The sequence below is a fragment of the Anomaloglossus baeobatrachus genome, chromosome 1, assembly GCF_048569485.1.
Source record: "Anomaloglossus baeobatrachus isolate aAnoBae1 chromosome 1, aAnoBae1.hap1, whole genome shotgun sequence".
Classification (NCBI taxonomy): Eukaryota; Metazoa; Chordata; class Amphibia; order Anura; family Aromobatidae; genus Anomaloglossus; species Anomaloglossus baeobatrachus.
Genome location: NC_134353.1, coordinates 129,307,214 through 129,335,086, shown reverse-complemented (window position 1 = coordinate 129,335,086; position 27,873 = coordinate 129,307,214). Strand labels below are relative to the sequence as shown.

Genomic DNA, 27,873 nt, shown 5'->3' with positions numbered 1-27,873 from the left:
GTGGGTGTCAGCCGTCCGGTACAGGTAATCACTCGTTGAGCTGAAGACGATCGCCAGGGGTGGTGGGGGGGGCTGTTGACCTCAACCCACCGCTAACTAAAGCCCTTGTCTTGCTTGAGCACAATCCAGCTGAAATGCTTTGCTGCTCAGAGAGGACACCATGTGACGTGGGAGCCGGGGAAGGTGAGTAAAATGTTTTTGTTTTTTTTGTGCTGCAAATATGCCAGGAAGCGGCCATATATACCAGGAGGACGACATATATACCAGGAAGGGGACAGAGCCTAGGAGGGGATATATATACCAGAACGGGGACAAATAAACCAGGATGGGGTCATATATACCAGGAGAGGCCCAGGATGGGTACATATATACCAGGAGGATGACAAGTATGCTAGGAAAGGCGCAAATAAACCAGGAACGGGACGTTTATATCAGGATGGGCCCAGAAGAGGACATGTATACCAATATTATATAGAAGGGCAGTGTTTATGTAGGTGTGTGTGTGTGAGGAGATATATATATATATATATATATATATATATATACACACACACACACACAATATATATATATATATATATATTATATATATAATATAGATATAATATATGTATATATATATATATATATATATATATATATATATATATATATATAGTTAGGTCCAGAAATATTTGGACAGTGACACAATTTTCGCAAGTTGGGCTCTGCATGCCACCACATTGGATTTGGAATGAAACCTCTACAACAGAATTGAAGTGCAGATTGTAATGTTTAATTTGAAGGTTTGAACAAAAATATCTGATAGAAATTGTAGGAATTGTACACATTTCTTTACAAACACTCCACATTTTAGGAGGTCAAAAGTAATTGGACAAATAAACCAAACCCAAACAAAATATTTTTATTTTCAATATTTTGTTGCGAATCCTTTGGAGGCAATCACTGCCTTAAGTCTGGAACCCATGGACATCACCAAACGCTGGGTTTCCTCCTTCTTAATGCTTTGCCAGGCCTTTACAGCCGCAGCCTTCAGGTCTTGCTTGTTTGTGGGTCTTTCCGTCTTAAGTCTGGATTTGAGCAAGTGAAACGCATGCTCAATTGGGTTAAGATCTGGTGATTGACTTGGCCATTGCAGAATGTTCCAATTTTTTGCACTCATGAACTCCTGGGTAGCTTTGGCTGTATGCTTGGGGTCATTGTCCATCTGTACTATGAAGCGCCGTCCGATCAACGTTGCGGCATTTGGCTGAATCTGGGCTGAAAGTATATCCCGGTACACTTCAGAATTCATCCGGCTACTCTTGTCTGCTGTTATGTCATCAATAAACACAAGTGACCCAGTGCCATTGAAAGCCATGCATGCCCATGCCATCACGTTGCCTCCACCATGTTTTACAGAGGATGTGGTGTGCCTTGGATCATGTGCCGTTCCCTTTCTTCTCCAAACTTTTTTCTTCCCATCATTCTGGTACAGGTTGATCTTTGTCTCATCTGTCCATAGAATACTTTTCCAGAACTGATCTGGCTTCATGAGGTGTTTTTCAGCAAATTTAACTCTGGCCTGTCTATTTTTGGAATTGATGAATGGTTTGCATCTAGATGTGAACCCTTTGTATTTACTTTCATGGAGTCTTCTCTTTACTGTTGACTTAGAGACAGATACACCTACTTCACTGAGAGTGTTCTGGACTTCAGTTGATGTTGTGAACGGGTTCTTCTTCACCAAAGAAAGTATGCGGCGATCATCCACCACTGTTGTCATCCGTGGACGCCCAGGCCTTTTTGAGTTCCCAAGCTCACCAGTCAATTCCTTTTTTCTCAGAATGTACCCGACTGTTGATTTTGCTACTCCAAGCATGTCTGCTATCTCTCTGATGGATTTTTTCTTTTTTTTCAGCCTCAGGATGTTCTGCTTCACCTCAATTGAGAGTTCCTTAGACCGCATATTGTCTGGTCACAGCAACAGCTTCCAAATGCAAAACCACACACCTGTATTCAACCCCAGACCTTTTAACTACTTCATTGATTACAGGTTAACGAGGGAGACGCCTTCAGAGTTAATTGCAGCCCTTAGAGTCCCTTGTCCAATTACTTTTGGTCCCTTGAAAAAGAGGAGGCTATGCATTACAGAGCTATGATTCCTAAACCCTTTCTCCGATTTGGATGTGAAAACTCTCATATTGCAGCTGGGAGTGTGCACTTTCAGCCCATATTATATATATAATTGTATTTCTGAACATGTTTTTGTAAACAGCTAAAATAACAAAACTTGTGTCACTGTCCAAATATTTCTGGCCCTGACATTATATATAAAAAGAGGCAGCTTTGTGGGGGATAGTATACAGAAGGGCAGTGTGTGTGGGGGGATATTATACAGAGGAGCAATGTGTGTGGGAGATATTATACAGAGGAAAAGTGTGTGTGTGTGGGGGGATATTATACAGAAGATCAGTGTGTGGGGGAATATTATACAGAGAAGCAGTGTGTTTGGGAGATATTATAGAGAGGAGCCATGTGCGTGTGTGGGGGACATTATACAGAAGAGCAGTGTGTAGGGGAATATTATATAGAGAAGCAATGTGTGTGTGGGAGATATTATAGAGAGGAGCAGTGTGTGTGGGGATGTACAGACTAGCAATGTTCATGGGGATTTTATTCAGAGGAGCAGTGTGTGGGGGGGATATTATACAGAGGAGCAATGTATGGGGGGATATTATACAAAGGAGCAGTGTGTGGGGGCATGTTATACAGAAGAGCAGTGTGGGGGTGGGGGATATATTATACAGAGAGGCAGTGTGTGTGTTTGTGTATGGATATTATACAGAGAGGCAGTGTGTGTGGAGGAGATATTATACAAAGGAGCAGTGTGTGGGAGATATTATACATGGGGCAGTGTGGGAGAGATATTATGGAGAGGAGCAGTGTAGGGTATTGATTTTCTGAGAGAAATACTTCATTTTGTGAAAGCAATAAGACTGTGGAAGGTTTGAGAGGTGGAGGAGGAGCTCGGGTGGAGCCTGGGCGGAATCTCAAGGGGGCCCAACATTTTTGCCAGTATGGGGCCCTGAAATTCCTAGTGGCGGCCCTGGCGTGGCATGCTGGGCCTCGGGGTCCCAGTCACAGCTACCGTGGCCGGCCTAACCTCTGTGCGACTACTGCAGGCGCAGAGGGCGCCCACTGCCAGATATCAGAATGGTGGCTGCATGGAGACAGCAACCCACTTTAATTGGCTGCTCCCACTAGGTTCCAGCGGGTAGCCTGCAGGGGGCAACTTACCCTCCCTCTGTGTCCTGTCTCCTCATGTCTTTATCAGAGAGAAGGGGAAGGGGCACCTGCAAAGGTCGGGCTGGCGAAACTGCTGCAAAACATTCACTGCTCTTCTGGAGCCCAGGAAGAAAAAAGGCTTCTATGTAGGTGAGAATAATGTGCAGTGTGTGCATGTATTATGTGCAATGTATAAGATATGTGTGTATCCCGTAGTATAGTGTGCAATATCTAGCTGTCTTTCTGACTGTCTATCCATCTATCTATTCTTTTATATAGCATCTGTGTGTCATGTATAAGGTGTAATATGCAGGGGCATAACGATTGAGATGGTAAGTGATGGTGACCATTGCTGTTTCCTCAGATGCATGGTTGAAACCATTTGAGGAGCAGAGAGCCACTCGCTCCGTTGCACACTTGCTCTGCAGCTGTGGGCCCCTTTATAGGTGTAATGACATCAGTGGGCCTCTGCAATGTGATGTCAGTGTGCCCTGCAGCTGCGGGTATCTGACAGGCACTGTCTGTAGAGTTGGTGCAGGGCATGTGTAGGGGGTAATATATATTTTAATGCCCTGCATGTACCATGTGTAGAATGTAATGTGTATGTGTGTATTATATTGGGTTTAATTTACATGTTTGCAATTCTGACTATTGACCTGCCATATCCTAAAGGTGTGTAATATGTGATCGGTTAGGATTCCACTTGCCAATTAGAGCTGTCGTCATCTCATTGCTCACATGTGATTTGCAAAGTGTATTCGTCTGCAAAATTACGACTCCTTCTGTTTCTCTCAACTGAAAATTATAATAATGAGAAAAGGAGGCAAATACTTCATTCAGGTTGACCACATGTCTGCAAATCGCAGGTGAGCGATGACATGACGACCACTCAAAACAGCAAGTGAAATCCTAACATTGTGTATTACACACCTTGTGGATTCGGACGGTCACTGTGTAGAATATCAAACTTGGGGGACTCTTAACAGACTAGGGCAGCAGAGCAGGGAGAAGCAACCAGAGACTGGCCTCCTCGGCTTGTCATCCTGGTTGCATCATCCCCAGCCAGATATTTGTTTATTTTATGTGAAACGCGGCAGCATCAGAGTAAAACCAACACAGCTACAATACTGGAGCCGATGTCTGATTTCTTCCACCCAGTGGTCGTGCTGTAGAAATCAGTTGACAGGTTTCTTATCTTGTGTCAAAAGAATATTGGAATCCTCATACGTTACATGCCATCAGTGCGGTCTGCACATCACATGTAATGGTTTAGCATAGGTATGATAGCTGTAGAGGGGAGCCGGGTGATGGCCGTCTGGGCTCCGCTTCACTTTACTAGACTGAACCTGTGTATGTGTTCTGCCCCAGCCGGGGCGTGCAACACTTACTTGGATCTGCTGGGGTGCATTAGCCACCCCACTGCCGGTCACTGTCGTAGACGTAGCAGGGCATCAAATCACACAGAGATTCTTTGCAACACAACAAACACTTTATTTGACTTTCAATCTTCTAGACAGATATGAACACTCCCTTATTACATTCCTGACCTGCTTCCACCTTACTTTTGGGTACTTTTCTTACACTAGCCCTTGCCCTGGGTATTAACCTTCAAGTAGCTGAATCTAAGCTTCTGTTTCTCTCGATTCCTGTGCCCGCAGCTTCTCTAGTCCATAGTCCAATTCCAAAGCACTTGGACGGTTTCATAGTCTCTCGACTTGTATATGGGCCCGCCGATGGTACACTTCCTCCGACAACCAACTTGTCCCTGGACACTCTTAAGCCTAGTACGAGGTGAGCCGTAAGTTACAGACCACATGGAGGGTACCTCTTGGTTCTGTGACAGACTCTAGTACAAAGCTTGGCCTTGGTTCATCAACACTTGAAGAATTGACTCTCGGCCTATCTGACTAACCAACTCCCTGTCACTCCTCCCACCTTAGTCTAAGTTTCCTTGGTTACCAAAAGTACCTAGTACCTTTATATCACTCTTCCTGTTTCTAACAACTCTATATCTTGTATCATATCCTATCAACACATTAATAATACACACTTACACTATAAAATACTTTCCCTTATTATAAAATGCACATTATGCAGTAATACCACAAAAAATACATTTGTCTTATGCCTCAGCCCTAGGGGGCGCCAACTGCTACACCCAGTTGACTCTGCTATGTCAGGGAAACACATCCTCCAGTAGCAGCGCTGCTGAGGACATATATAAAACACTGAGCATAACATGCAATAACACAGCACAATACTCAGTAGGGGTGGGTGTACCTCGACCACCTCCTACATAGCCATGCTATCAGTGTAGTGCAATGTTAGCAGCTGAGGTGTATTATGAGGTTCTGCAGCAGCTGAGTTGTGTATTATGAGGTTGTGCAGCAGCTAAGTTGTTTATGATGAGGTTCTACAGCAGCTGAGGTGTGTATGATGAAGTTTTTCAGAATATCACATGTAGTTCTGGGATAATTCCTGACTTTTCTCAGAATCATCCTTAGCCCACATAACAAGAACTTGCATGGAGCCCCAGACCAAGTAGATTGACAGTCATCTTGTGTTTCTTCCATTGTCTAATAACAGTTGTTGCCTACTCACCAAGCTGCTTGCCTATTATCCTGTAGCCCATCCCAGCCTTCTACAGGTCTACAATTTTGTCCCTCGTATCCATAGACAGCTCTTTGGTCTCGGCCATGCTGGAGTGGTTGGTGTGTGATTTTTTTTTTGAGTGTGTGGACAGGTTTCTTTTATACAAGTAACGAGTTTAAACAGTTGCGATTAATAGAGATAATGAGTGCAGAGAAAGAAGTCTTCTTAAGAAAAAAAAAATAACAAGGTCTGTAACAGCCAGAATTCTTGCTGGTTGGTAGGTGATCAAATAATTAGTTCATGCAATAAAATGTAAATTCATTATTTAAAAATAATGCAGTGTGATTTTTTGAATTACTCTTTTTTTAATTCTATCACAGTTGAAGTGTACCTGCAATAAAAAATGACCTCTCCATTATTTGTAGGTAGGAAAACATGCAAAATTATCAGTGTATCAAATATTTATTTTCTCTACTGTATAACTCGAGGATACTTATGCAGAAAGCAGAGGGTTTTTTTTTCTAATTTTGTACAATCCCCTTTAATATCTGTATTTTGCTTTTTTTTTGGTCCTGAGTACACGCAGCTTCGGGCAACAGTTCCATCGTGCATCATCTGGTGTGCTCTTCCTGTAGATTTATGACATGTCCACATGATTTCTATAATAGATGCTGATCCCACCAGTGTGGCCACGACCTGCACCGATCTCAGCGAGGAGATGGCAGAACTCCCATCCAAGTGTACACAGGAATTTATACCATCTCTCCCCCAAAAGCATCATCACCTCATTCTCCAGATACGTGGGCCGCCCCATAGGTGAGATCTGCAAATACCATCCAATATGTAACATCCATGGATACAGAATAAATGTACGAGATGAGAAGACCCCTATAAGAACAAGGTCTGACGTAGTAGAATAAATGTGGATTTGAGGTGTACATTCTCCAGCAAAAATTTGGAGTTTTTGTACAATACATTTAAAGAAATAAATTTTCTTAGGATACATATATAATAAAAATAAGAGAAAAAAAGCGGCCTCTTGTCCTCAATTGTGTCTTGGGAAACTGGGTAGAAAAACAAAAAAACAGTATGGTGGGGGCACCAAAGGACAGTTTTGCACAGGGCACCATTCAGGCTAAGTCCAGCCCTAGCAGCTACTTACATTATATGGCAGTAGCAGAGGCGGCCAACTGCGCCTGAAATCAGTGACACCAAACGCAACCAGACTGCCCTCTGTTCCTAAGCGTCCAGCGCTCCCCAGCCCTTACAGCACATTATATGCAGGAGTTGAGGGCCCGAAAGTGAGTAGATGTGCACGCCTGTCCAACCTCTCAATTCTCCATCCAACCTTCTATTCACCCAGCCGCTATTCTTCTTGTGCCCCATTTCCTGCTCGTGCAGTGTGAAGTTGGAGGCTCTTTCTGTCTGCTGCCAACAAACGAAGTACTACAACAAGCTCAACCCTACTGAAGGTTAGGGTAGAAAAGGGCTCTGCCAAGAGAGTCTACCTTATCGTGATGGCCGGATTTATAAATCTTTTGGCCAAAATGGTGTTCGATGGGAATTGTTAATGTGATTGGTGAGGACGTGGTGCAGAAGAGGAGTTTTTCTACAGTCGCAGACGATGGGACTGTAGAAGGTTCGAGGGGTGGAGGAGGAGCTGGGGTGGAGCTTGGGCAGAGTCTCAAGGAGGCCCGAAAATTTTGCTAGTATGGGACCCTGAAATTTCTGGCTGTTACAAAATTAGGATTCCCCGAGTGGCAAGCTGCAGGATACACTTAGCAGCAGACTCACAGAATGGACACTATGGCTTTTAACAGTGTCCTGTCACCTTGGAAAATGCCATTTATAGATATAGGGTTAAAATGCAGGTAAATAGCGATACAGTGCTGCCTGGCTGCCTTTCTGAAAGTGTGGGAGAAAATGAGCTTATTTTCTCCCAGAGCGGCTAAGGTCACCGCTCAGTATACTGTGGCTGTAAGTACGCCCCGGCGCTTTGATTGAATGACAGTTCGCTCGGCACAGATATGCTGCACAGCCAGCTGTCAAAGTACCAAGAAGTGCTGACAGCCACAGTATACTTAGTGGTGGCTGCAGATGCTCCAAGCAAGACTAACTGAAAGCCAGCAGCTCCTTAGAGCATACAAGTTTATTTTCTCACAATAGTTAGGGTATGTTCACACAGGGCTGCGTTTTTTTTAGCTGCAGATTTGCCTTGGTTTTATGAAATCCATGCTAATAAAAAGCTACTTTTTACAATCCCAGCAAAGTCTATGAGATTTCTCAAATCTCATGCACACACACGCAGATGTTTTCCTGACTGTTTTGTCAAATACCTGCGTTTTTGCTGCAGATTTCAAAGAAAGAGCATGTCAATTATTTGCAGCGTTTTTGCAATGTTTTTTCATTGATACAAACCATTTTGTAGAAAAAAAACGCACTAAAAACGCACCAAAAATGAATAAAAAACGCAGGTGACTCAAATGAGATTTCCTGCCACAAGATCAGGTTTTGGCCAGGAGAAAAACTTACCAAAACAGTCCTGTGCGCACATAGCCTTACACTTGCAGTAAAGTGGCCAGGAAGCATTGTAACTATTTACTTGCAGGTTAACTCCATTTAAAGACAGTCTGTCAACACAAATTACTTTTCAAACTAAGCACAGGAGCACGATGCCCCCTTAGCATGGACAATCAGTACAGGTCACTTTCACTTTTATCTATTGCAATCTTCCTTGATTTCCTAGATTTTACTTTACAGAGCCAGAAAAAGGGCAGAGACAGATGCAACACAAGTAGGTGGGAAGATGCACACGAGCCTGTGCTTGATTTGGTCATTTTCTTCTGAGAGTCCCTTTAACAAAATATTTATAGTGAACTAAAGCATTATGGTCATCTGGTACATTTATGACATATCCTGTCAAATATGCAACAAATGGGAGAACCCTAATAAGTATAGATTGAATATAATAGTTTTATTGATTTTGACAGAACAAAGTTTGAACATTGTAAAAGGTTATTATAGGGGGCACCGTATTCTATGCTCCCCTAAAGGACAGCTTTATATGATTAAGGATACAGATCGAAAACCTACTTTAGGCCTCCTTCACACATCCATGTCTCTGGTACACATGACATCTGTTTTCACACGTACTGGAGACACAGACACACATTAAAATCAATGGGTTTGTGCACACATCCATGTTTTAACACGGACTGTGCATCTGTGTGGATCACACGTGTGTGCCACACAGCGACATGTCAATTTTCTGCCGGGACGACTTTTCTGGATGTGACGATACCACGTATATTTTTTTTTAATGTGTGGAAAAGTGGATGATTTGGACTTTTTTTTTTTTTTATAAAACAAACTTTTTTTTACTATTCATTGAATTTCTTAGTCTCCTTAGGGGTCTAAAACCTGCAATCGTTTTTACTACACAAACATACCTCATACCACAGTATTGCGGCATATAGTAAAAATCAGTCTCCATAAAAGCACAGTCACAGGCTGGAGCTCCGTAATGACTGTCATGGTGGTCTTCAACAGATCCCTGGCCATTATAGCAACCCATCACTGCACGTGATGAGTCAGAGGAATCGATGAACACATAGAATGACGTGCCCCATACCGGCAGGCTGTTAATCTGACAGGGGCACTAACAGGTTGACAGTTGCGGACGGTGTAACGCTCCATCCTCAGGTGCTAGAGGGAGGTCCTTGCTATAAAAGATGTAGCCATTACCATATCTGTTTAGGATGATTTAGTGAATCCTGCTTTGAGCAGGGAGTTGGTCTAGATGACCCAGGAGGTCCATTCCATCTCTACCATTCTATGATTACCTGCTGGGTATTGGGCTCAGCACATGAGCCCGCTCACTACACCTACAACTGACGTGCGCTGAACTTGTACAGTGGATGTTGGTAAGGAGCTTAAGTCCTGAACATTACCAGGTGGAGGCTACTTGATCAGAGAACAATTAGCCTTAGGCAGGGTATACATATCCGGCTTTTAGCCGTTTTGACGGATGCAGCGCACACCAGTACAGTGTATACAGTACACTGGCAACGCAACAAGCGCCGTCACATGCTGTCAAGTGACCAGAGCATGTGAACCGGAAGTTGCGGCGCTGCCACTGTACTGTATCATAGTGTACTGGCATGCGCCGCATCCGTCAAAACGGCGAAAAGCCGGATATGTGTACCCGGCCTTAGGGCGCCCACGTCCCTATAGTAGCATCACCAGTTGTCATTCTCTGGAGCACGTTTGGTAGGTACTAAGGTATCTGGGACCCCCACAAGACCTGCCAATATGAAGTAATTTGGTATGGTCATTCATGTCTTGCTGCGTTGAAAAACCATCAAACTTTGAGGACTGACTGCTCACTATCTGCTAGAGACACCTAGATAGGCGAAATTGTCACAAAAGAACCAATGCAATTCACGTCACCTGTTATTAGTTTTTATGTTACGGCTGATCAGTATATACATATTCACATCACATGACTAATAATCAACAAAACATGAAAAAAAAATTATTTATTTTCCCCAGAAACCAGAAAATACAAAAAGAAATTGTGAACAAAGGTCATGCTAACAAAGAAATGCTAAGATTTTTAAATTTTAATACCCTGTAGAAAATACTTGTATTTCTAACAACGGCATCCTGTCCCGTGAATTTGGTAAAATGAATAGTAGTTTCTGCACTGGTTGTGTGGGTCACAGGCTCAGTCAGCAGTGGACACGACGCTCTCTGGTTCTGGGGCAGCCTCACTCCCTGTGTCTTTACCTTCTTTGCTCCGCTTGGATTTTTTGTGTTTGTGTCTTCTGTGACTGTCACCTTCTTCACTGTCATGGCGGCGCCTGCTGCTGCTAGGGAAAGCACAAAGGTACACTGTGGTTATACGCTTCATGGCTCTGTGGATATCGGCACAACAATCTTAAAAAGTGCACTTGCAAATTTAGGTAACTTTTCCCAATGAGCTGCAATGAAAGCTGATTATATGGCTGTATCCTGAAGGAATTCTCTAATTTTCACCAGTTTCTAGTGGGTAGAGATTAGCTGCCATGATGTCTCCTATATGCAGCACACAGAGGCGTGAGGATTCTCTCCTCTATATAGCACATATTTACAAGCAGGAGCCTAAAGAGTAATATGCAAACGTACTGAGCAGTGCAGCAGTGATTCCAGCACATACTAAATGATGCAGCACAGATCAGTTTATCTGCCCAGGCCAGTGCCTTTAATACTGCAGTGTTTAATGACTGGTGTCTTTAGCTTCTTATAGACATTTAAAGGAACCTATCATGTTAAAAATGGAATCTGACCTGCAGGCAGGCTATTGCAAAGCAGGAACGGACCAGATTTGTAGACCTGTCTATGGATAACCTTTCAGTAAAACTTGCGTTATATTCATTGTAATCCCTGGTATTTGTATGTAGGAGTCTACTGGGCGGTTCTACTCTGTGATCGAGTCTTCCCTGTATGACTGTACATGCAGAGACAGCTGTCAATCACTAGTAGCACCGCCTACTGGATTCGTGTATACAAGCACAAGAGATTTCAATGCATAAAATATAGTTATACTGAATCTTTTCCAACAAACCTATATATGATTCAGATCTGCTTCTCCTTTGCAATACCATGTTGTCCCCAGATCGGACTGCTTCTACAGCGTGACAGGTACCTTTAAAAGTTGGGTGCAACTGGGATCTCGTCATCAGTGGAAATAGGGCACATGATCAAAGTTTAATTAGCCAGGTTAGAATATGATCTGTCACATTTACGGTGTATTCACATTCAAAAGATGTGTGCAACTAAAGAAAAAAAAAAATCACCTTCATATACAGTGTGAATGGAAAGTATTCAGACCCCTTTACATTTTTCTCGCTTTGCTTCATTGCAGCCATTTGGTAAATTAAAAAAGTTATTTCTTCTCATTAATGGTTAATGTACACTCTGCAGCCCATCTTGACAGAAAAAACCCCAAATATAGATATCTTTGCAAACTTATTAAACAAGATAAACTGAAAATATCACATGGTCATAAGTATTCAGCCCCTTTGCTCAGTAATGAGTAGAACCACCCTTTTGAGCTATTATAGCCATGAGTCTTCTTGGGAATGATGCAACAAGTTTTTCACACCTGGATTTGGGGATGAAATTCCATTGTTCCTTGCAGATCCTCTCCAGTTCCATCAGGTTGGATGGTGAACGTTGGTGGACAGCCATATTCAGGTCTCTCCAGAGATGCTCAATTGGGTTTAGGTCAGGGCTCTGGCTGAGCCAGTCAAGAATGGTCACAAAGTTCTTCCAAAACCACTCCTTTGTTATTTTAGCTGTGTGCTTAGGGTCATTGTCTTGTTGGAAGGTGAACCTTCGGCCAAGTCTGAGGTCCAGAGCACTATTGAAGAGGTTTTCCTTCAGGACACTCTGTACTTGGCCACATTCATCTTTCCTTCAATTGCAACCAATAGTCCTGTCCCTGCAGTTGAACCCACCCTCCCATTGCATGATGCTGCCACCACCATGTTTCACTGTTGGAATTGTATTGGGCAGGTGATGAGCAGTGCCTGGTTTTCTCCATACATACTGCTTACAATTATTACCAAAAAGTTCTATCTTCGTCTCATCAGACCAGGGAATCTTATTTCTCATAGTCTGGGAGTCCTTCATGTGTTTTTTTGCAACCTCTTTGTGGGCTTTCATATGTCTTGCAATGAGGAGAGACTTCCATCGGGCCACTCTGTCATAAACTCCCGACTGATTGAGGGCTGCAGTGGAACTTACTCCCATCTCCCTACTGCATCTATGGAGCTCAGCCACAGTGATCTTGGGGTTCTTCTTTACCGCTCTTCTCCGACGATTGCTAAGTTTGGCTGGTCGGCCAGGTCTAGGAAGAGTTCTGGTGGTCCCAAACTTCTTCCATTTAAGGACTATGGAGGCCACTGTGCTCTTAGGAACCTTGAGTACAGCAGAAATTTTTACGTAACCTTGGCCAGATCTGTGCCTTGCCCTAATTCTGTGTTTGAGCTCCTTGGGCAGTTCCTTTTATCTCATTTGGTCTGACACGAACTGTGAGGTCTTATATAGACAGTTGTGTGCCTACCCAAATCAATTCCTAACAGTTTAAACATAACTGGACTCCAATGAAGGAACAGAACCATCTCAAGGAGGATCACAAGGAAATGGACAGCATGTGACTTAAATAAGTGTCTGAGCAAAGGATCTGAATACTTATGACTGATATTTCAGTTTCTCCTTGTTTAATAAATTTGCAAAAATATCTACATTTCAAGGTTTTTTTTCGTCAAGATGGGGTGTGGAGTTTACATTATTGAGAAAAATATGAACATTTTTTGAATTTACCAAATTGCTGCAATGAAACAAAGATTGAAAAATTTAAAGGGGTCTGAATACTTTCCGTACCCATTGTATGGTCATGTAGAGCTGCAAGCACCACTGATATATTAGTAGCACAGTAGAAGAAAGGTTATTTAAAAAAAAAAAAAAATCTGCTGCATGTGAATATACCACTAGTAGCATAAAGTGTGGACTTGTCACTGAAAAATAATTAATTCAGTAAAAACGAGATTTAAAAATTAACCCTTTAAATTAATACCTTAACAAAAATAATAAAAAAAATCAAAAAAAAAAATCAGTAAAAACAAAAAAATAATTCCTTATTCCAATCGCTTTATTAAGTAACCATACAGAAAACATGAAAGAAAATCCCATTCTGTAAGGAACAAATCATGTAGAATTTTGTAAGTGTATATATTTAATGTTTATTATACCAGCAAGAGCTTTTAGAAAGAACCTGAGCCATTAATCAAAAAGTGACTGGGAACATAATGAAGCCATTCTTCCATCCTACAGAATTACACGTGAATGTAAACACCAGGTGGAACAAACTTACTGTAGAGACATAAGAACCTGATGAGATATTAGAGGACGCTGTGCATACGGGGCCGCGCAAAGATGGAGGAATTGCAACGTTCCTCTCGTATGAAAAGAATCAAACAATTCTACTTTACTAACAAATGAATGATTCTGAAAGTGAATTGCTAAACGGGATAACATGAATCAGTGATGAGAAAATTGACTCAATTAGTGGATACCAGGGTCTGCTGAAATCACACTCGCACAGCCAACGGTTATCGTGGACATTAGGATTGAAGGGCTGACTATTGTGAGGAATATGTGTGCATGTTCAGTGCTGAAAATTACCGTCATTTATAGAACTGGGATTTAAAAAAAAAAAAAAAAAATTAATAAAAAAATTATGCGTGGAAAAAAACCCCTGAAAAAAATGGTTTAAAGGGAATGTCAGTAGGATCAACCCTCCAAATGGATCTATTTGGGCATGAAAAGATATGGAGCAAAAAAGAGCAATAATATAAAAAATATGATATAAAAGAGTAGATTAGAGGGAGAGTATTGGTTGGGTTGCGTTACACAACGTTACAGCTGCTGCAGGCCCACGGGTCAGAGGACCAGAGCAACGTAGAATATGGAAGCATCGTGGTCTCTGCGCTGCTGATAGGTTCACAGTGAGAACTGTTTTGTACACACGTGTCTTTTTAGTGCCTTTATTTGGATGTGTTGCATATAAATCTAGTGTTGTTCCTGTATTTTATTGTGGCTACATCCTGAAGGATAACTTTGAAACGCGTAGAATAATAAACCACGTTATTCTAAGGAATTGTCTGTACTGCATTCTTCACGGTGAATATATCAGCAGCGCAAAAAATCATGATACTTCCCTTTTCTACTATGTATTGGCATGTAGGACATAGGAAGCTGAATAAAATTACACCTCGATATCTGTGATCTGATTTTTATTTTTGTTAAGCTCTATGGGCCGGATACTGATGTCTCTGAGAATCTTCTTCCAGAGCTTACTTTACATGATAGGGGGAGTTACCTGTGCCAGACATGTAATGACTGACAGTCCGCTCTCCTGATCTCACTGCAGAGCTATGTGTGATTACAACAGTACAGCAGAACTGAACTTTGTCTGATTACAAACAAATCTGCAGCAGCATTGGTCATCTCCATGCTGCAGATCTGTGCTTGATTTTAATTAAGAGTACAATGGTATAATTGTTATAAAGTTCAGTAAAACTTGAACCTTGTCTCATTAAAAACACTTCTAGCAGCTTTCCTCACATTACTGCTCTTCCTCCAACATTGGCTGTGTAAGAAGAAAACTGAAGCACAATGAGAAGACAGCTGCTACAAATGTGCTTGTAATGAGAAAAAAGAGAATTTTGTTTACTTACCGTAAATTCTTTTTCTTATAGTTCCGTATTGGGAGACCCAGACATTGGGTGTATAGCTTCTGCCTCCGGAGGACACACAAAGTACTACACTAAAAAGTGTAGCTCCTCCCTCTGAGCATATACACCCCCTGGATAACCAGATCTAGCCAGTTTAGTGCAAAAGCTGAAGGAGAATAGCCACCCACAAGTAAAGACAGAGCAAGAACCGAAACAACCGGAGCCTCTGTCTACAATAGCCGGTGATAACACGCGGAACAAGAAACTGCCAACAGGCAACAGGGAGGGTGCTGGGTCTCCCAATACGGAACTATAAGAAAAAGAATTTACGGTAAGTAAACAAAATTCTCTTTTTCTTTATCGTTCCTATGGGAGACCCAGACATTGGGACGTCTCAAAGCAGTCCATGGGTGGGAATAAACAGAAAACTGAGAAGTAGGCGGAGCCTAACTTCACAAATGGGCGACAGCCGCCTGAAGGATGCGTCTGCCCAAGCTCGCATCTGCCGAAGCATGAGCATGCACTTGGTAGTGCTTTGAAAAGGTATGCAGGCTAGTCCAAGTGGCAGCCTGACAGACCTGCTGAGCCGTAGCCTGGTGCCTGAAAGCCCAAGAGGCACCGACAGCTCTGGTCGAGTGTGCCTTGATCCCCGGCGGGGGAGACACCTGAGCACACTGGTAGGTATCGGATAGGGCCAACCTAATCCAACGAGCTAAGGTCGGCTTAGAAGCCGAGAGGCCCTTACGCCGACCTGTGGTTAGCACAAAAAGAGAGGTGCACCGCCTAAGAACAGCGGTGCGAGACACAGATCCGGAGCGCCCGCACCAGATCCAGAGTATGCAACGCTTTTTCAAAGCGATGAACAGGAGCCGGACAAAAGGAAGGCAGGGAAATGTCCTGGTTAAGGTGGAAAGGAGAAACCACCTTAGGGAGAAAATCCGGAGTCGGACGGAGAACCACCTTGTCTTGATGAAAAACCAAAAAAGGTGACTCAGAAGAGAGCGCAGCCAAATCAGAGACTCTCCTGAGGGAAGTTATGGCCACTAGAAAGACCACTTTCTGTGAAAGACGAGACAAAGAAACCTCCCTAAGAGGCTCAAAGGGGGGTTTCTGCAAGGCCGTGAGGACCAGATTGAGGTCCCAGGGATCCAAGGGCCGCCGGTAAGGCGGAATGATGTGAGACGCGCCCTGCATGAAGGTGCGCACCTGAGCCAGCCGGGCGATACGCCGCTGGAACAGCACTGACAGAGCCGAGACTTGTCCCTTGAGGGAATTGAGGGATAGTCCTAGCTGCAGACCGGACTGTAGAAAGGACAGAAGGGTTGGCAAGGAAAAAGGCCAAGGAGCATGGCCGGAAGAGCGACACCAGGACAGGAAAATTCTCCAGGTCCTGTGATAGATTTTGGCCGAGGAAGACTTCCGAGCCCGAGTCATAGTGGAGATGACTTCAGGAGGAATACCAGAAGCCGTCAAGATCCAGGACTCAAAAGCCACGCCGTCAATCTGAGAGCCGCAGAATTCTGGCGGAAAAACGGACCTTGTGAGAGGAGGTCTGGACGGTCTGGAAGATGCCACGGCACCTCTACGGACAGATGGAGCAGGTCTGGGTACCAAGCTCGCCTGGGCCAGTCCGGTGCAATGAGGATGACCCGACGGCCCTCCATTCTGATCTTGCGCAGAACTCTGGGCAAGAGAGCTAGAGGGGGAAACACGTAGGACAGACGAAACTGGGACCAATCTTGAACCAGAGCGTCCGCTGCAAGGGCCTGAGGATCGTGGGAGCGAGCCACGTAAACCGGAACCTTGTTGTTGTGCCAGGATGCCATTAGATCCACTTCCGGAGTGCCCCACTTGCGGCAGATTGACTGAAATACTGCCGGATGCAGGGACCGCTCACCACTGTCCACGGTTTGACGGCTGAGATAATCTGCTTCCCAGTTTTCCACGCCTGGGATGTGGACTGCGGATATGGTGGACTTGGAGTCCTCCGTCCATTGAAGGATGCGTTGAACCTCCAACATTGCCAGACGGCTGCGTGTCCCTTGGTGATTGATGTAGGCAACCGCTGTCACGTTGTCTGACTGGACTCGGATGTGCTTGCCCGCCAAAAGGTGGTGAAAGGCTAGGAGAGCCAGAAGCACAGCTCTGGTTTCCAGCACATTGATCGAGAGGGCTGACTCGGACGGAGTCCAAGTGCCCTGTGCTCGGTGGTGTAGACATACCGCTCCCCAGCCGGATAGACTGGCATCCGTGGTGAGGATCACCCAGGACGGGGCCAGGAAGGAGCGTCCCTGAGACAGAGAGAGGGGCCGAAGCCACCACTGAAGGGAGCCCCTGGTCTGTGGCGACAGAGCCACTAGCCTGTGCAAGGAGGAAGTCCGCTTGTCCCAACAGCGGAGAATGTCCAGCTGCAGAGGACGCAGATGGAACTGGGCAAAGGGAACAGCCTCCATTGACGCCACCATCTGACCCAGCACCTGCATCAGGTGCCTGATGGAATGACAGCGGGGCCTCAGCAGAGAGCGCACCGCCAGATGGAGGGACTGCTGTTTGACTTAGGGCAGTTTCACAAGTGCCGGCAGAGTCTCGAACTGCATCCCTAGGTACGTGAGCCTCTGGGTCGGAGTCAGAGTGGATTTGGGCAGATTGACAAGCCACCCGAATTGGGTTAGAGTGGCGAGAGTGAGCGAGACACTCCGCTGACAGTCTGCGCTGGATGAAGCCTTGACTAGAAGGTCGTCCAGGTAAGGAATCACTGCCAACCCCTGGAGGTGCAGAACCGCAACCACTGCTGCCATGACCTTGGTGAATACTCGAGGGGCCATGGCTAACCCGAAGGGGAGAGCCACGAATTGGAAATGTTCCTCTCCGATTGCAAAACGTAGCCAACGCTGGTGTGAAACTGCAATTGGCACATGCAGATAGGCATCTCTGATGTCGATGGATGCCAGGAAATCTCCTTGGGTCATTGAGGCAATGACTGATCGCAGAGACTCCAAGCGAAAATGCCGCACCTGAACATGCTTGTTGAGAAGCTTGAGATCCAGGATGGGCCGGAAGGAACCGTCCTTTTTGGGGACTAGGAAGAGATTTGAGTAGAAACCTCTGAACCGTTCCCGGGCGGGAACCGGTACAATTACTCCATTGGCCTGCAAGGATGCCATGGCCTGAGAGAAGGCGGCGGCCTTGGAGCAGGGGGGAGTTGACAGAAGAAATCTGTTTGGCGGGCTGGAAGAGAATTCTATCCTGTAGCCGTGGGAGATGATATCCCGCACCCACTGATCGGAGACGTGTTGAAACCACACGTCGCCAAAGTGGGAGAGCCTGCCACCGACTAAGGACGTGGCTGGCGCGGCCAGATAGCCAAGAGGAGGCTGCCTTAGTGGCAGCAGCTCCTGCGGTCTTTTGTGGACGCGCCTTTGTGCGCCAGTTGGGTTTTTGGTCCTTGGCTGAGTTAGTGGACGAGGCCGAGGGCTTAGAGGATGACCAGTTGGAGGAACGAAAGGAACGAAACCTCGACTGGTTCCTACCCTGGGCAGGTTTCCTGGTTTTAGTTTGTGGCATGGAAGTACTCTTCCCGCCAGTAGCTTCCTTAATAATTTCATCCAGTTGTTCACCGAATAGCCTGGATCCAGCAAAAGGGAGCCCAGCAAGGTACTTCTTTGAAGAAGCATCTGTCTCCCACTCTCGAAGCCACAAGATCCTGCGGATAGCGAGGGAATTAGCCGAAGCCACCGCAGTGCGGTGAGAAGCCTCCAGCATGGCAGACATGGCATAGGATGAAAAAGCTGAAGCTTGGGAAGTTAAGGCAACCATTTCGGGCATAGATTCCCTGGTGAGGGAATGCATCTCCTCTAGAGAAGCAGAGATGGCCTTGAGAGCCCACACTGCTGCAAAAGATGGGGAGAACGAGGCCCCAGCCGCCTCATATACAGATTTGGCCAGAAGGTCAACCTGGCGGTCAGTGGAATCCTTAAGAGAGGTGCCATCAGCCACTGATACAACGGTCCGGGCTGAGAGTCTAGACACCGGAAAGTCTACCTTTGGTGAATGAGCCCACTCCTTGACCACCTCAGGTGGAAAGGGAAAACTGTCATCAGAACCACGCTTTGGGAAGCGTTTGTCAGGACAGGCCCTAGGCTTGGTCACAGTGGCCTGAAAACTGGAGTGGTTAAAGAACACACTCCTTGTCCTCTTAGGCAAGGTAAACTGGTGCTTTTCTGCCAGAGAGGGTTTCTCCTCTGATACTGGCGGATTGAGGTCCAGTACAGAATTAATGGACGCAATCAAATCACGAACATCTGCGTCACTTTTGGACAGATCAATGGGGCACATGGAGGTAGCGTCCGAGCCCCCAGTAAAGGCATCCTCCTCGTCCTGCGAGTCAGCTCGTGAATCAGAGCTGCGGGATGAGGAAGGAGAGGGGACCCTGCGTCTCCTTTTAGGAGGACGGGGTCTGGGACCAGATGAAGAATCCTCTTGTGAGCTCTGCTGAGAGAGCCCTAGCAGCAGAGGCGCCCTGAGAAGGGGGCTGATGCATGTTTAGCAAAGTCCGGGACAGCTGTTCCATGGAGTCGGCAAAAGACTGGGAGATTGACCTAGAGAAGGATTCTACCCAAGCCGGGGGTTCAGCCACCGGAGCCGGAGCAGCCGGAGGGACCACTGTGGGTGCGATTCCAGGCTGAGGCATTGTCAGGTTAGAGCAGGCATCACAATGTGGATATGTGCTCGGTTCAGGCAGCACGAGCTTACATGCGGTGCATATTGAGTACAGCCTTGCTCCTCGTGTGAGACATGCTGCTGAAGTGGGGGCTCTGAGCCAGAATGACCCCCAGAGAGTATATAAGGTGGTCCACAACCGGAGGTTGTGGCTTACCAGACCGTTTGTGTGCCCTCCAGATCCCACAGCCCGGACCCCCAAGCAGCTTAGCAGGGATGCTGCAGCCAGCGCTGATCCAGAGAAAAACGCTGAGAAAATGGCGCCAGAGCGAGGAGAGGGGGCGGGACCTGCTCTGAGAGCGGGATCACACAAAGCAATGAACTGGCTGGCTAGATCTGGTTATCCAGGGGGCGTATATGCTCAGAGGGAGGAGCTACACTTTTCAGTGTAGTACTTTGTGTGTCCTCCGGAGGCAGAAGCTATACACCCAATGTCTGGGTCTCCCATAGGAACGATATAGAAAGAAGGGAATTTTGTTACTTACCGTAAATTCCTTTTCTTCTAGCTCCTATTGGGAGACCCAGACGATTGGGTGTATAGCACTGCCTCCGGAGGCCACACAAAGCATTACACTAAAAAGTGTAAGGCCCCTCCCCTTCTGGCTATACACCCCCAGTGGGATCACTGGCTCACCAGTTTTAGTGCAAAAGCAAGAAGGAGGAAAGCCAATAACTGGTTTAAACAAATTCACTCCGAAGTAACATCGGAGAACTGAAAACCATTCAACATGAACAACATGTGTACCCGAAAAACAACCAAAAATCCCGAAGGACAACAGGGCGGGTGCTCGGTCTCCCAATAGGAGCTAGAAGAAAAGGAATTTACGGTAAGTAACAAATTCCCTTCTTCTTCGGCGCTCCATTGGGAGACCCAGACGATTGGGACGTCCAAAAGCTGTCCCTGGGTGGGTAAAGAAATACCTCCTGTTAGAGCTGCAAAGACAGCCCTCCCCTACGGGGAGGCAACTGCCGCCTGCAGGACTCTTCTACCTAGGCTGGCGTCCGCCGAAGCATAGGTATGCACCTGATAATGTTCGGTGAAAGTGTGCAGACACGACCAGGTAGCTGCCTGGCACACCTATTGAGCCGTAGCCTGGTGTCGAAATGCCCAGGACGCACCCACGGCTCTGGTAGAATGGGCCTTCAGCCCTGATGGAACCGGAAGCCCCGCAGAACGGTAGGCTTCAAGAATTGGTTCCTTGATCCATCGAGCCAGGGTGGATTTTGCAGCCTGCGATCCCTTGCGCTGACCAGTGACAAGGACAAAGAGTGCATCCGAGCGGCGCAGGGCGCCGTGCGGGAATGTAGATTCTGGGTGCTCTACACCAGATCCAACAATGCAAAGCCATTACATATCGATGAAATGGATAAAAGGAAGGTAAGGAGATATCCTGATTGTGATAAAAAGGGGATACCACCTTAGGGAGAAACTCTGGGATCGGACGCAGCACTACCTTATCTTGGTGAACACCAGGAAGGGAGCTTTGGATGACCGCGCTGCAAGTTCGGACACTCTCCGAAGAGACGTGACCGCTACCAGAAAGGCCACTTTCTGTGAAAGTCGAGAAAGTGAAAACATCCCTCAGAGGCTCGAAGGGCGGCTCCTGGAGAGCAATTAATACCCTGTGCAGATCCCATGGGTCTAACGGCCTCTTGTACGGAGGGACAACGTGATAACCCCCCTGCAGGAACGTGCGTACCTGAGGAAGTTGTACTAGGCGCTTCTGAAAAAAAAAAAACCGACAGCGCTGCGACTTGTCCTTTAAAGGAGCCGAGCGACAAACCTTTTCCCAATCCAGATGCAGGAAGGGAGGAAAAAGGAGACAATGCAAATGGCCAGGGAGACACTCCCGAAGCAGAGCACCAAGATAAGAATAACTTCCACGTCTAGTGGTAGGCAGGGCTGTGGAGTCGGAGTCGGAGTCGTAGCTCATTTTGGTGGAGTCGGAGTCGGTATAAAATGCACCGACTCCGACTCCTAAAATATATAATAAATTGGGGACAGGAGTGCAATGCAGAATGTGCTGAATATTTTACTAAATAACAACATTTAGTATAATGCTTATATTTAAGTGAAAAATTTATTGTAGTACAATGTGAACATCAGACATTTAATTGTTTTTATGATACAATAATCAAGATATTTGGATAGAACATAAAATATTTATTGGAATACAACTTTAGAACACAAAAAAACTAATAAATTGTAAATATGTAATATATATAATATATATATATATATACAGTGTATATACACACACACACAAGATATATATGTAATCTACTGTATATTACATAGTGTATTACATATTTACAATTTATTACAGTTTTTTGTGTTCTAAAGTTGTATTCCAATAAATATATTTTATGTTCTATCCAAATATCTTGATTATTGTATCATAAAAATTATTAAATGTCTGATGTTCACATACACATATTCATGTACTACAATAAATTTTTCACCTAACTATAAGCAATATATGTAGGAGTCGGAGTCGGAGCCGGAGTCGGAGTCGGAGTCGGAGCCGGAGTCGGTGCAAGAGAATTTGAGGAGTCGGAGTCGGAGTCGAAGGTTTGGCTTACCGACTCCACAGCCCTGGTGGTAGGTCTTGGCAGACGACGGCTTCCTAGCCCGTCTCATGGTGGCAATGACGTCTTGAGATAATCCTGAAGACGCTAGGATCTCGGACTTGATGACCATACAGTCAGGATCAGGGCCGTAGAATTCAGTGGACAAAACGGCCCTTGGGACAGTAAGTCTGGCCGGTCTGAGAGTGCCCACGGTTGGCCGACCGTGAGATGCCACAGATCCGGGAACCACGACCTCCTCGGCCAGTCTGGGGCGACGAGGATGGCGCGGCGGCAAGCGGAGCTGAGCTTGCGTAGCACTCTGGGCAACAGTGCCAGAGGTGGAAACACATAGGGTAGCTGGAACTGCGACCAATCCTGAACTAGGGCGCCTGCCGCCAGAGCTCTTTGCTCGTGAGACCGCGCCATGAAAAACGGGACCTTGTTGTTGTGCCGAGACGCCATTAGGTCGACGTCCGGCATCCCCCAGCGGCTACAGATTTCCTGACACCATTCTAGGTGCAGAGAACGTTCCCCTGCGTCCATGCCCAGGCGACTGAGGAAGTCTGCTTCCCAATTTCTACGCCCGGGATGTGACCTGCGGATATGGTGGATGCTCTGTCCCCCACCCACGTCAGAATCCGCCGGATTGCCTGGTAGGCTTGGCGATGCGTGTTCCGCCTTGGTGGGCGATGTCTGCCACCGCTGTGGAATTGTCCGACTGAATTCGGATCTGTTTTCCTTCCAGCCACTGCTGGAAGGCTTGCAGGGCAGGATACACTGCCCAGATTTCCAGAACATTGATCTGAAGGATGGACTCCTCTGAAGAGAGTCCTTGACCGTCTGAGAAGGGAAACGTTCCTGTCTAGGGACGTCGACTCCCCAACCCATTGGCAAAGCATGTCCCATCGAAGTGGACGCAGATGAAACTGCGCGAAAGTGACTGCCTCTGTATGAGGCGTCTTAAGGGGTGTGACTGGCCTTGAAGGAGAGACTGCACCCCCGTCTGTAGTGAACGCTGCTTGTCCAGCGGAAGCTTCACTATCGCTGAGGGAGTGCGAAACTCCATGCCCAAATATGTCAGCGATTGGGTCGGTGCCCGATGTAACCTTGAAAAGTTGATGATCCACCCGAAACTCTGGAGAGTTTCCAGCGCCCCGTTCAGGCTGTGTTGGCATGCCTCTTGAGAGGGTGCCTTAACAAGTGGATCGTCCCAGTAAGGATCACAGAGTGACCCTGAGAGTGCAGGACTGTTCCCACTGCTGCCCTGAACTTGGTGAAAACCCGTAGGGCTGTCGCCAGACCGAAGGGCAGGGCTACGCACTGAAGATGCTCGTCTTCAATAACGAAACGTAGCAAACGCTGGTGCTCTGGAGCAATCGGCACGTGGAGATAAGCATCCTGATATCTATTGATGCTAGGAAATCTCCTTGAGACATTGAGGCAATGACGGAGCGGAGGGTTACATCCGGAACCGCCTGGCCTTCACGTGCTTGGAGAGCAGGTTTAGGTCCAGAACGGAACGGAAAGAGCCACCCTTTTTTGGCACCCCAATCAGATTGGAGGAAAAAACCGTGTCTTGTTCCTGAAGAGGAACAGGAATTACCACTCCTTCTGCCTGCAGAAGAGCATCGGCTCGGTGGGGGGGGGGGGGGGTAATTCTGAAGAATCGAGCCGGAGGACGAGAACAGAGCTCTATCCTGTACACGTGAGACACAATGTCTCTCACCCACCGGTCTGTGACCTGCGGCAGCTAAATGTCGCCAAGCGGGAGAGCCACCAACCGCGGATGCGGAGAGAGAGAGCTGAAGTCATGAGGAGACCGCCTTGGTAGCGGTTCCTCCTGCAGCCTTCCTTGGGCGTGATTGAGCCCGGCCGGAATTTGAGCCCCTCTGAGCCTTTTGAGCCCTTTTGGACGAGGACAATTGGGACCTGCCCGAGCCTGGGAAGGACCGAAACCTCGACTGTCCCCCCAGGACCGCATTACTAGGGTAAGTCGCAATGCAGACATTGCGAGGTTAAGGACACCACCTGCGGCACAGATGTACATGTGCTCAAGACCAGCTGCGCAAGACCAGCTGAAATAGCTTAGAGTGCCCATACGGCTGCGAATGCCGGAGCAACCGACACGCTGATAGCTTCACAGACAGATTTCAACCAGAGGTCCATCTGTCTGTCAAAGGCATTCTTAAGTGACGTCCCATCTCCACTGCAACTATGGATCTAGCCGCAAGCCTGGAGATTGGGGGATCCACCTTTGGACCCTGGGTCCAGCGCTTTACCACGTCAGGGGGAAGGGATAACGTGTATCCTTAATACGTTTGGAGAAAACGCTTATCTGGTAAGCGTGGTGTTTCTGAACTGCTTCTCTGAAGTCAGCGTGGCCAGAAAAATACTCAATATACGCATGAGATACTGAAAAAGGATTACTCCTGCTGTAAAGCTGACTCCTCCACTGGGGGAGCTGAGGGAGCAATATCCAACATGCCATTGATGGACGCTATAAGATCATTCACCATGGCGTCACCATCCGGTGTATCCGGATTGAGAGCGGTGTCAGGACCAAAGCCCTGATCAGCTACGTCTGCCTCATCATACAGAGAGTCCTCCCGCTGGGACCTTGACCAGTGATGAAGCCGAGTGCCGCACCCAGCGAGCTAGCTTAGGCTGTCCGGGACTGCCGTCCGTGTCAGAGCCTTCACCCTGGAGTGCCTGGGACCCCCCCCGGAGCACTGATTATGTTCCAAATGAGGGTGGCCAGGGAGCAGTAATCAAGATTGCCCATGGCCTGTCTGGACTGTAAAGTCTCTATCCCATGACAATCTATCAGCCGAAACTGCAACTCCGTCCCTGTCCCTGGACAGGGTTCACAGGTGGTTCCTTTGGCCACCTCTAGTAGAGACCCCGGCTGACCAAGTGCTACAGGGGAGCATTGCACACAATGGGGGTCAGTGGAACCTGCCGGTGGAACAGTATCACCTGCAGGAAAAGCAGCATAGAAAGCCTGTGTTGCTTTTTTGCTGCTGTATTCTAGCCATCTATGCAATGTATGGCATACAAGCATAAACACTGCAGCACATGCAATACAAGCAGCATAGAAAGCCTGTGCCTTGGCACCTTTACTTTTTTGCTGCTGTTGTCCAGCCATCTAGGAGAATATAGCCAAGAGTAGCGACCGTACAGTGCAATGTATAGCATACAAGCATAAGTACAAATGAACACTTCAGCACATGCAGTACAAGCAGCCTAGAAAAACTGTGCCTTAGCACCCTTGCTTTTTTGCTGCTGTTATCTCGCCATCTAGGAGGGCATATAGCCAAAGATAGCGACCTTACAGTGCAGTGTATAGCATACAAGCATAAAATACAAATGGACACTTCGGTATTTAGTGGGGTCAGCACTTCAGGTGCTGCTTACCGCCCGCCTATAACGCGGGTGTGTGGTCGCCAGAGCCCTGTGACTGGTCGCCCAGAGCATTCTCCGTTCCCCAGCTCGGACTGCGTGCAGGAATGGCTGCCGGCGTCCTTCTCCAGCTCGTGTGACGAGGGGCGGGCCGTGGGCGTGCCCCAGACACGAGCGGGAAACTGGCGTCCCACTGTGTCCAGTGAAGGGGGCTGGAGAATGCAAAGCAGACTCCAGCCCTCGGCGCTGACTGTCTGTACAGCGTCCCGCCTCACCCCTGACTGGCAGGGCTGGAGGCGGGAACGAAACGAAAACTAGGCCGCAAAGCCGGGGACTCGAGTAATAAGCGCGGCCGTCCATGTGCACGGCCAGCGCGGAAGTCCCCGGCGCACCATAAGTCCCAGCCGCGCCACAATGTAAAAAACACCCAGCAGCGGCCGGCGCGGCAGTTCTCAATACATAAAGTCACCCAGCAAAGCTGTAGTGAATAATAGCACGAGCGCTCCGCGCTGTTGCCCCCGGCGCACTAACACTCCCAGCAATGCTGGTGTGTGTGTGCGCGCTTGCCCGGGGACACAGAGTACCTTAATGTAGCAGGGCCTGTCCCTGACGATACTCAGCTCCATATCCAGCAGGTTCTCTGGGTCTGTGGATGGAGCCCGGTCTCAGTGCCTGGAGACCTGTAAGACCCCACTTCGCCCAGAGCCCTGAGGGGGGATGGGGAAGGAAAACAGCATGTGGGCTCCAGCCTCCGTACCCGCAATGGGTACCTCAACCTTAACAAACACCCGACAAAAGTGGGGTGAGAAGGGAGCATGCTGGGGGCCCTAGTATGGGCCCTCTTTTCTTCCATCCGACATAGTCAGCAGCTGCTGCTGACTAAACAGTGGAGCTATGCGTGGATGTCTGACCTCCTTCGCACAAAGCAGAAAACTGGTGAGCCAGTGATCCCACTGGGGGTGTATAGCCAGAAGGGGAGGGGCCTTACACTTTTTAGTGTAATGCTTTGTGTGGCCTCCGGAGGCAGTGCTATACACCCAATCGTCTGGGTCTCCCAATGGAGCGCCGAAGAAAGTTGAATTCTGCTGAATGTGTTCGTTATAATGACACACAGCTCTGCAGTGATATCAGGAGAGCAACAATTATATATCACACTGGTAGCTTATTAAGTAATCTCTGGAGGCAGATTCTCAAGAAGATTAGAGTCTGGCCCAAGCAGCCTAACAGCTCATCTACATAATAGGAAAAATGTGAATTTCTCTGGAATAAAACATCAAATCACAGGTATCAACATATCATTTAATTAAACTTTATGAGGTGCATGCCCATTTAGACACCATAAGAGGATTGATTGATTGCGCTGACAGATTTCTTTTAAGAACTATCTGATGCAGGGTTTAGTTTTTAAAGGGAATCATTCATCAGGATTTTCATATACTAGATAGTACCAGTATAGCACTGGCTTTATCAGGCTGATTCTCTACATACTTGTAGTGGGCAGCTCGGGTGTTTAGGCTTTCAAATCCAAGAAAGTGAAGTTTATAAATTCAGCAGCTTCTTGAGTGACAGTTGCATCTGAGCAGATAATACATATGGGTGAATATTCATATGGATTCCCGCCCCCTGCCTGTTGTTCCTCCCTCTATGGTAAGGATTAATCAAACAATTCACTTTTTTGAAGGACCTGTGGTGAGGTCATACCCATGTGACCTGGTATCCAGCTTTGTTGGCTGAGGCCCCGCCCCTTATGGTCACATGGGTATGACCTCACCACAGGTCCTTCAAAGTGAATCGTTTGATTACTTATTTACCATAGAGGGAGGAACAACAGGCAGGGGGCGGGAATCCATATGAATACCCACCCAGAAATTATCTGCTCAGATGCAACTGTCAATCAAGCAGCTGCCGAATTTATAAACTTCACTTTCTTGGATTTGAAATCCTAAACATCCGAGCTGCCCACTAGAGGTATGTAGAGAATCAGCCCGATAGTGCCAGTATAGCACTGGCTTTATCTTATATACAAAAATCCTGGTGATTGGTT

At 46.8% G+C, this 27,873-nt stretch overlaps 1 protein-coding gene across 4 annotated transcripts in view; it reads right to left on the bottom strand.

Moving 5' to 3' along the window:
- Window positions 1–10,382: 10,382 nt before the first annotated feature.
- The window catches only part of FIP1L1 (factor interacting with PAPOLA and CPSF1), a 165,248-nt gene continuing 147,757 nt past the window's right edge, over window positions 10,383–27,873 (bottom strand). For 3 of the 4 annotated variants that reach the window (XM_075347041.1, XM_075347044.1, XM_075347043.1), the window contains one exon: window positions 10,383–10,730. In XM_075347041.1, coding sequence (XP_075203156.1) covers window positions 10,586–10,730 — 145 coding nt within the window. In that variant the 3' untranslated portion in view covers window positions 10,383–10,585. The remainder of the gene's footprint in view (window positions 10,731–27,873) is intronic. The other variant, XM_075347042.1, reaches the window with a different exon arrangement.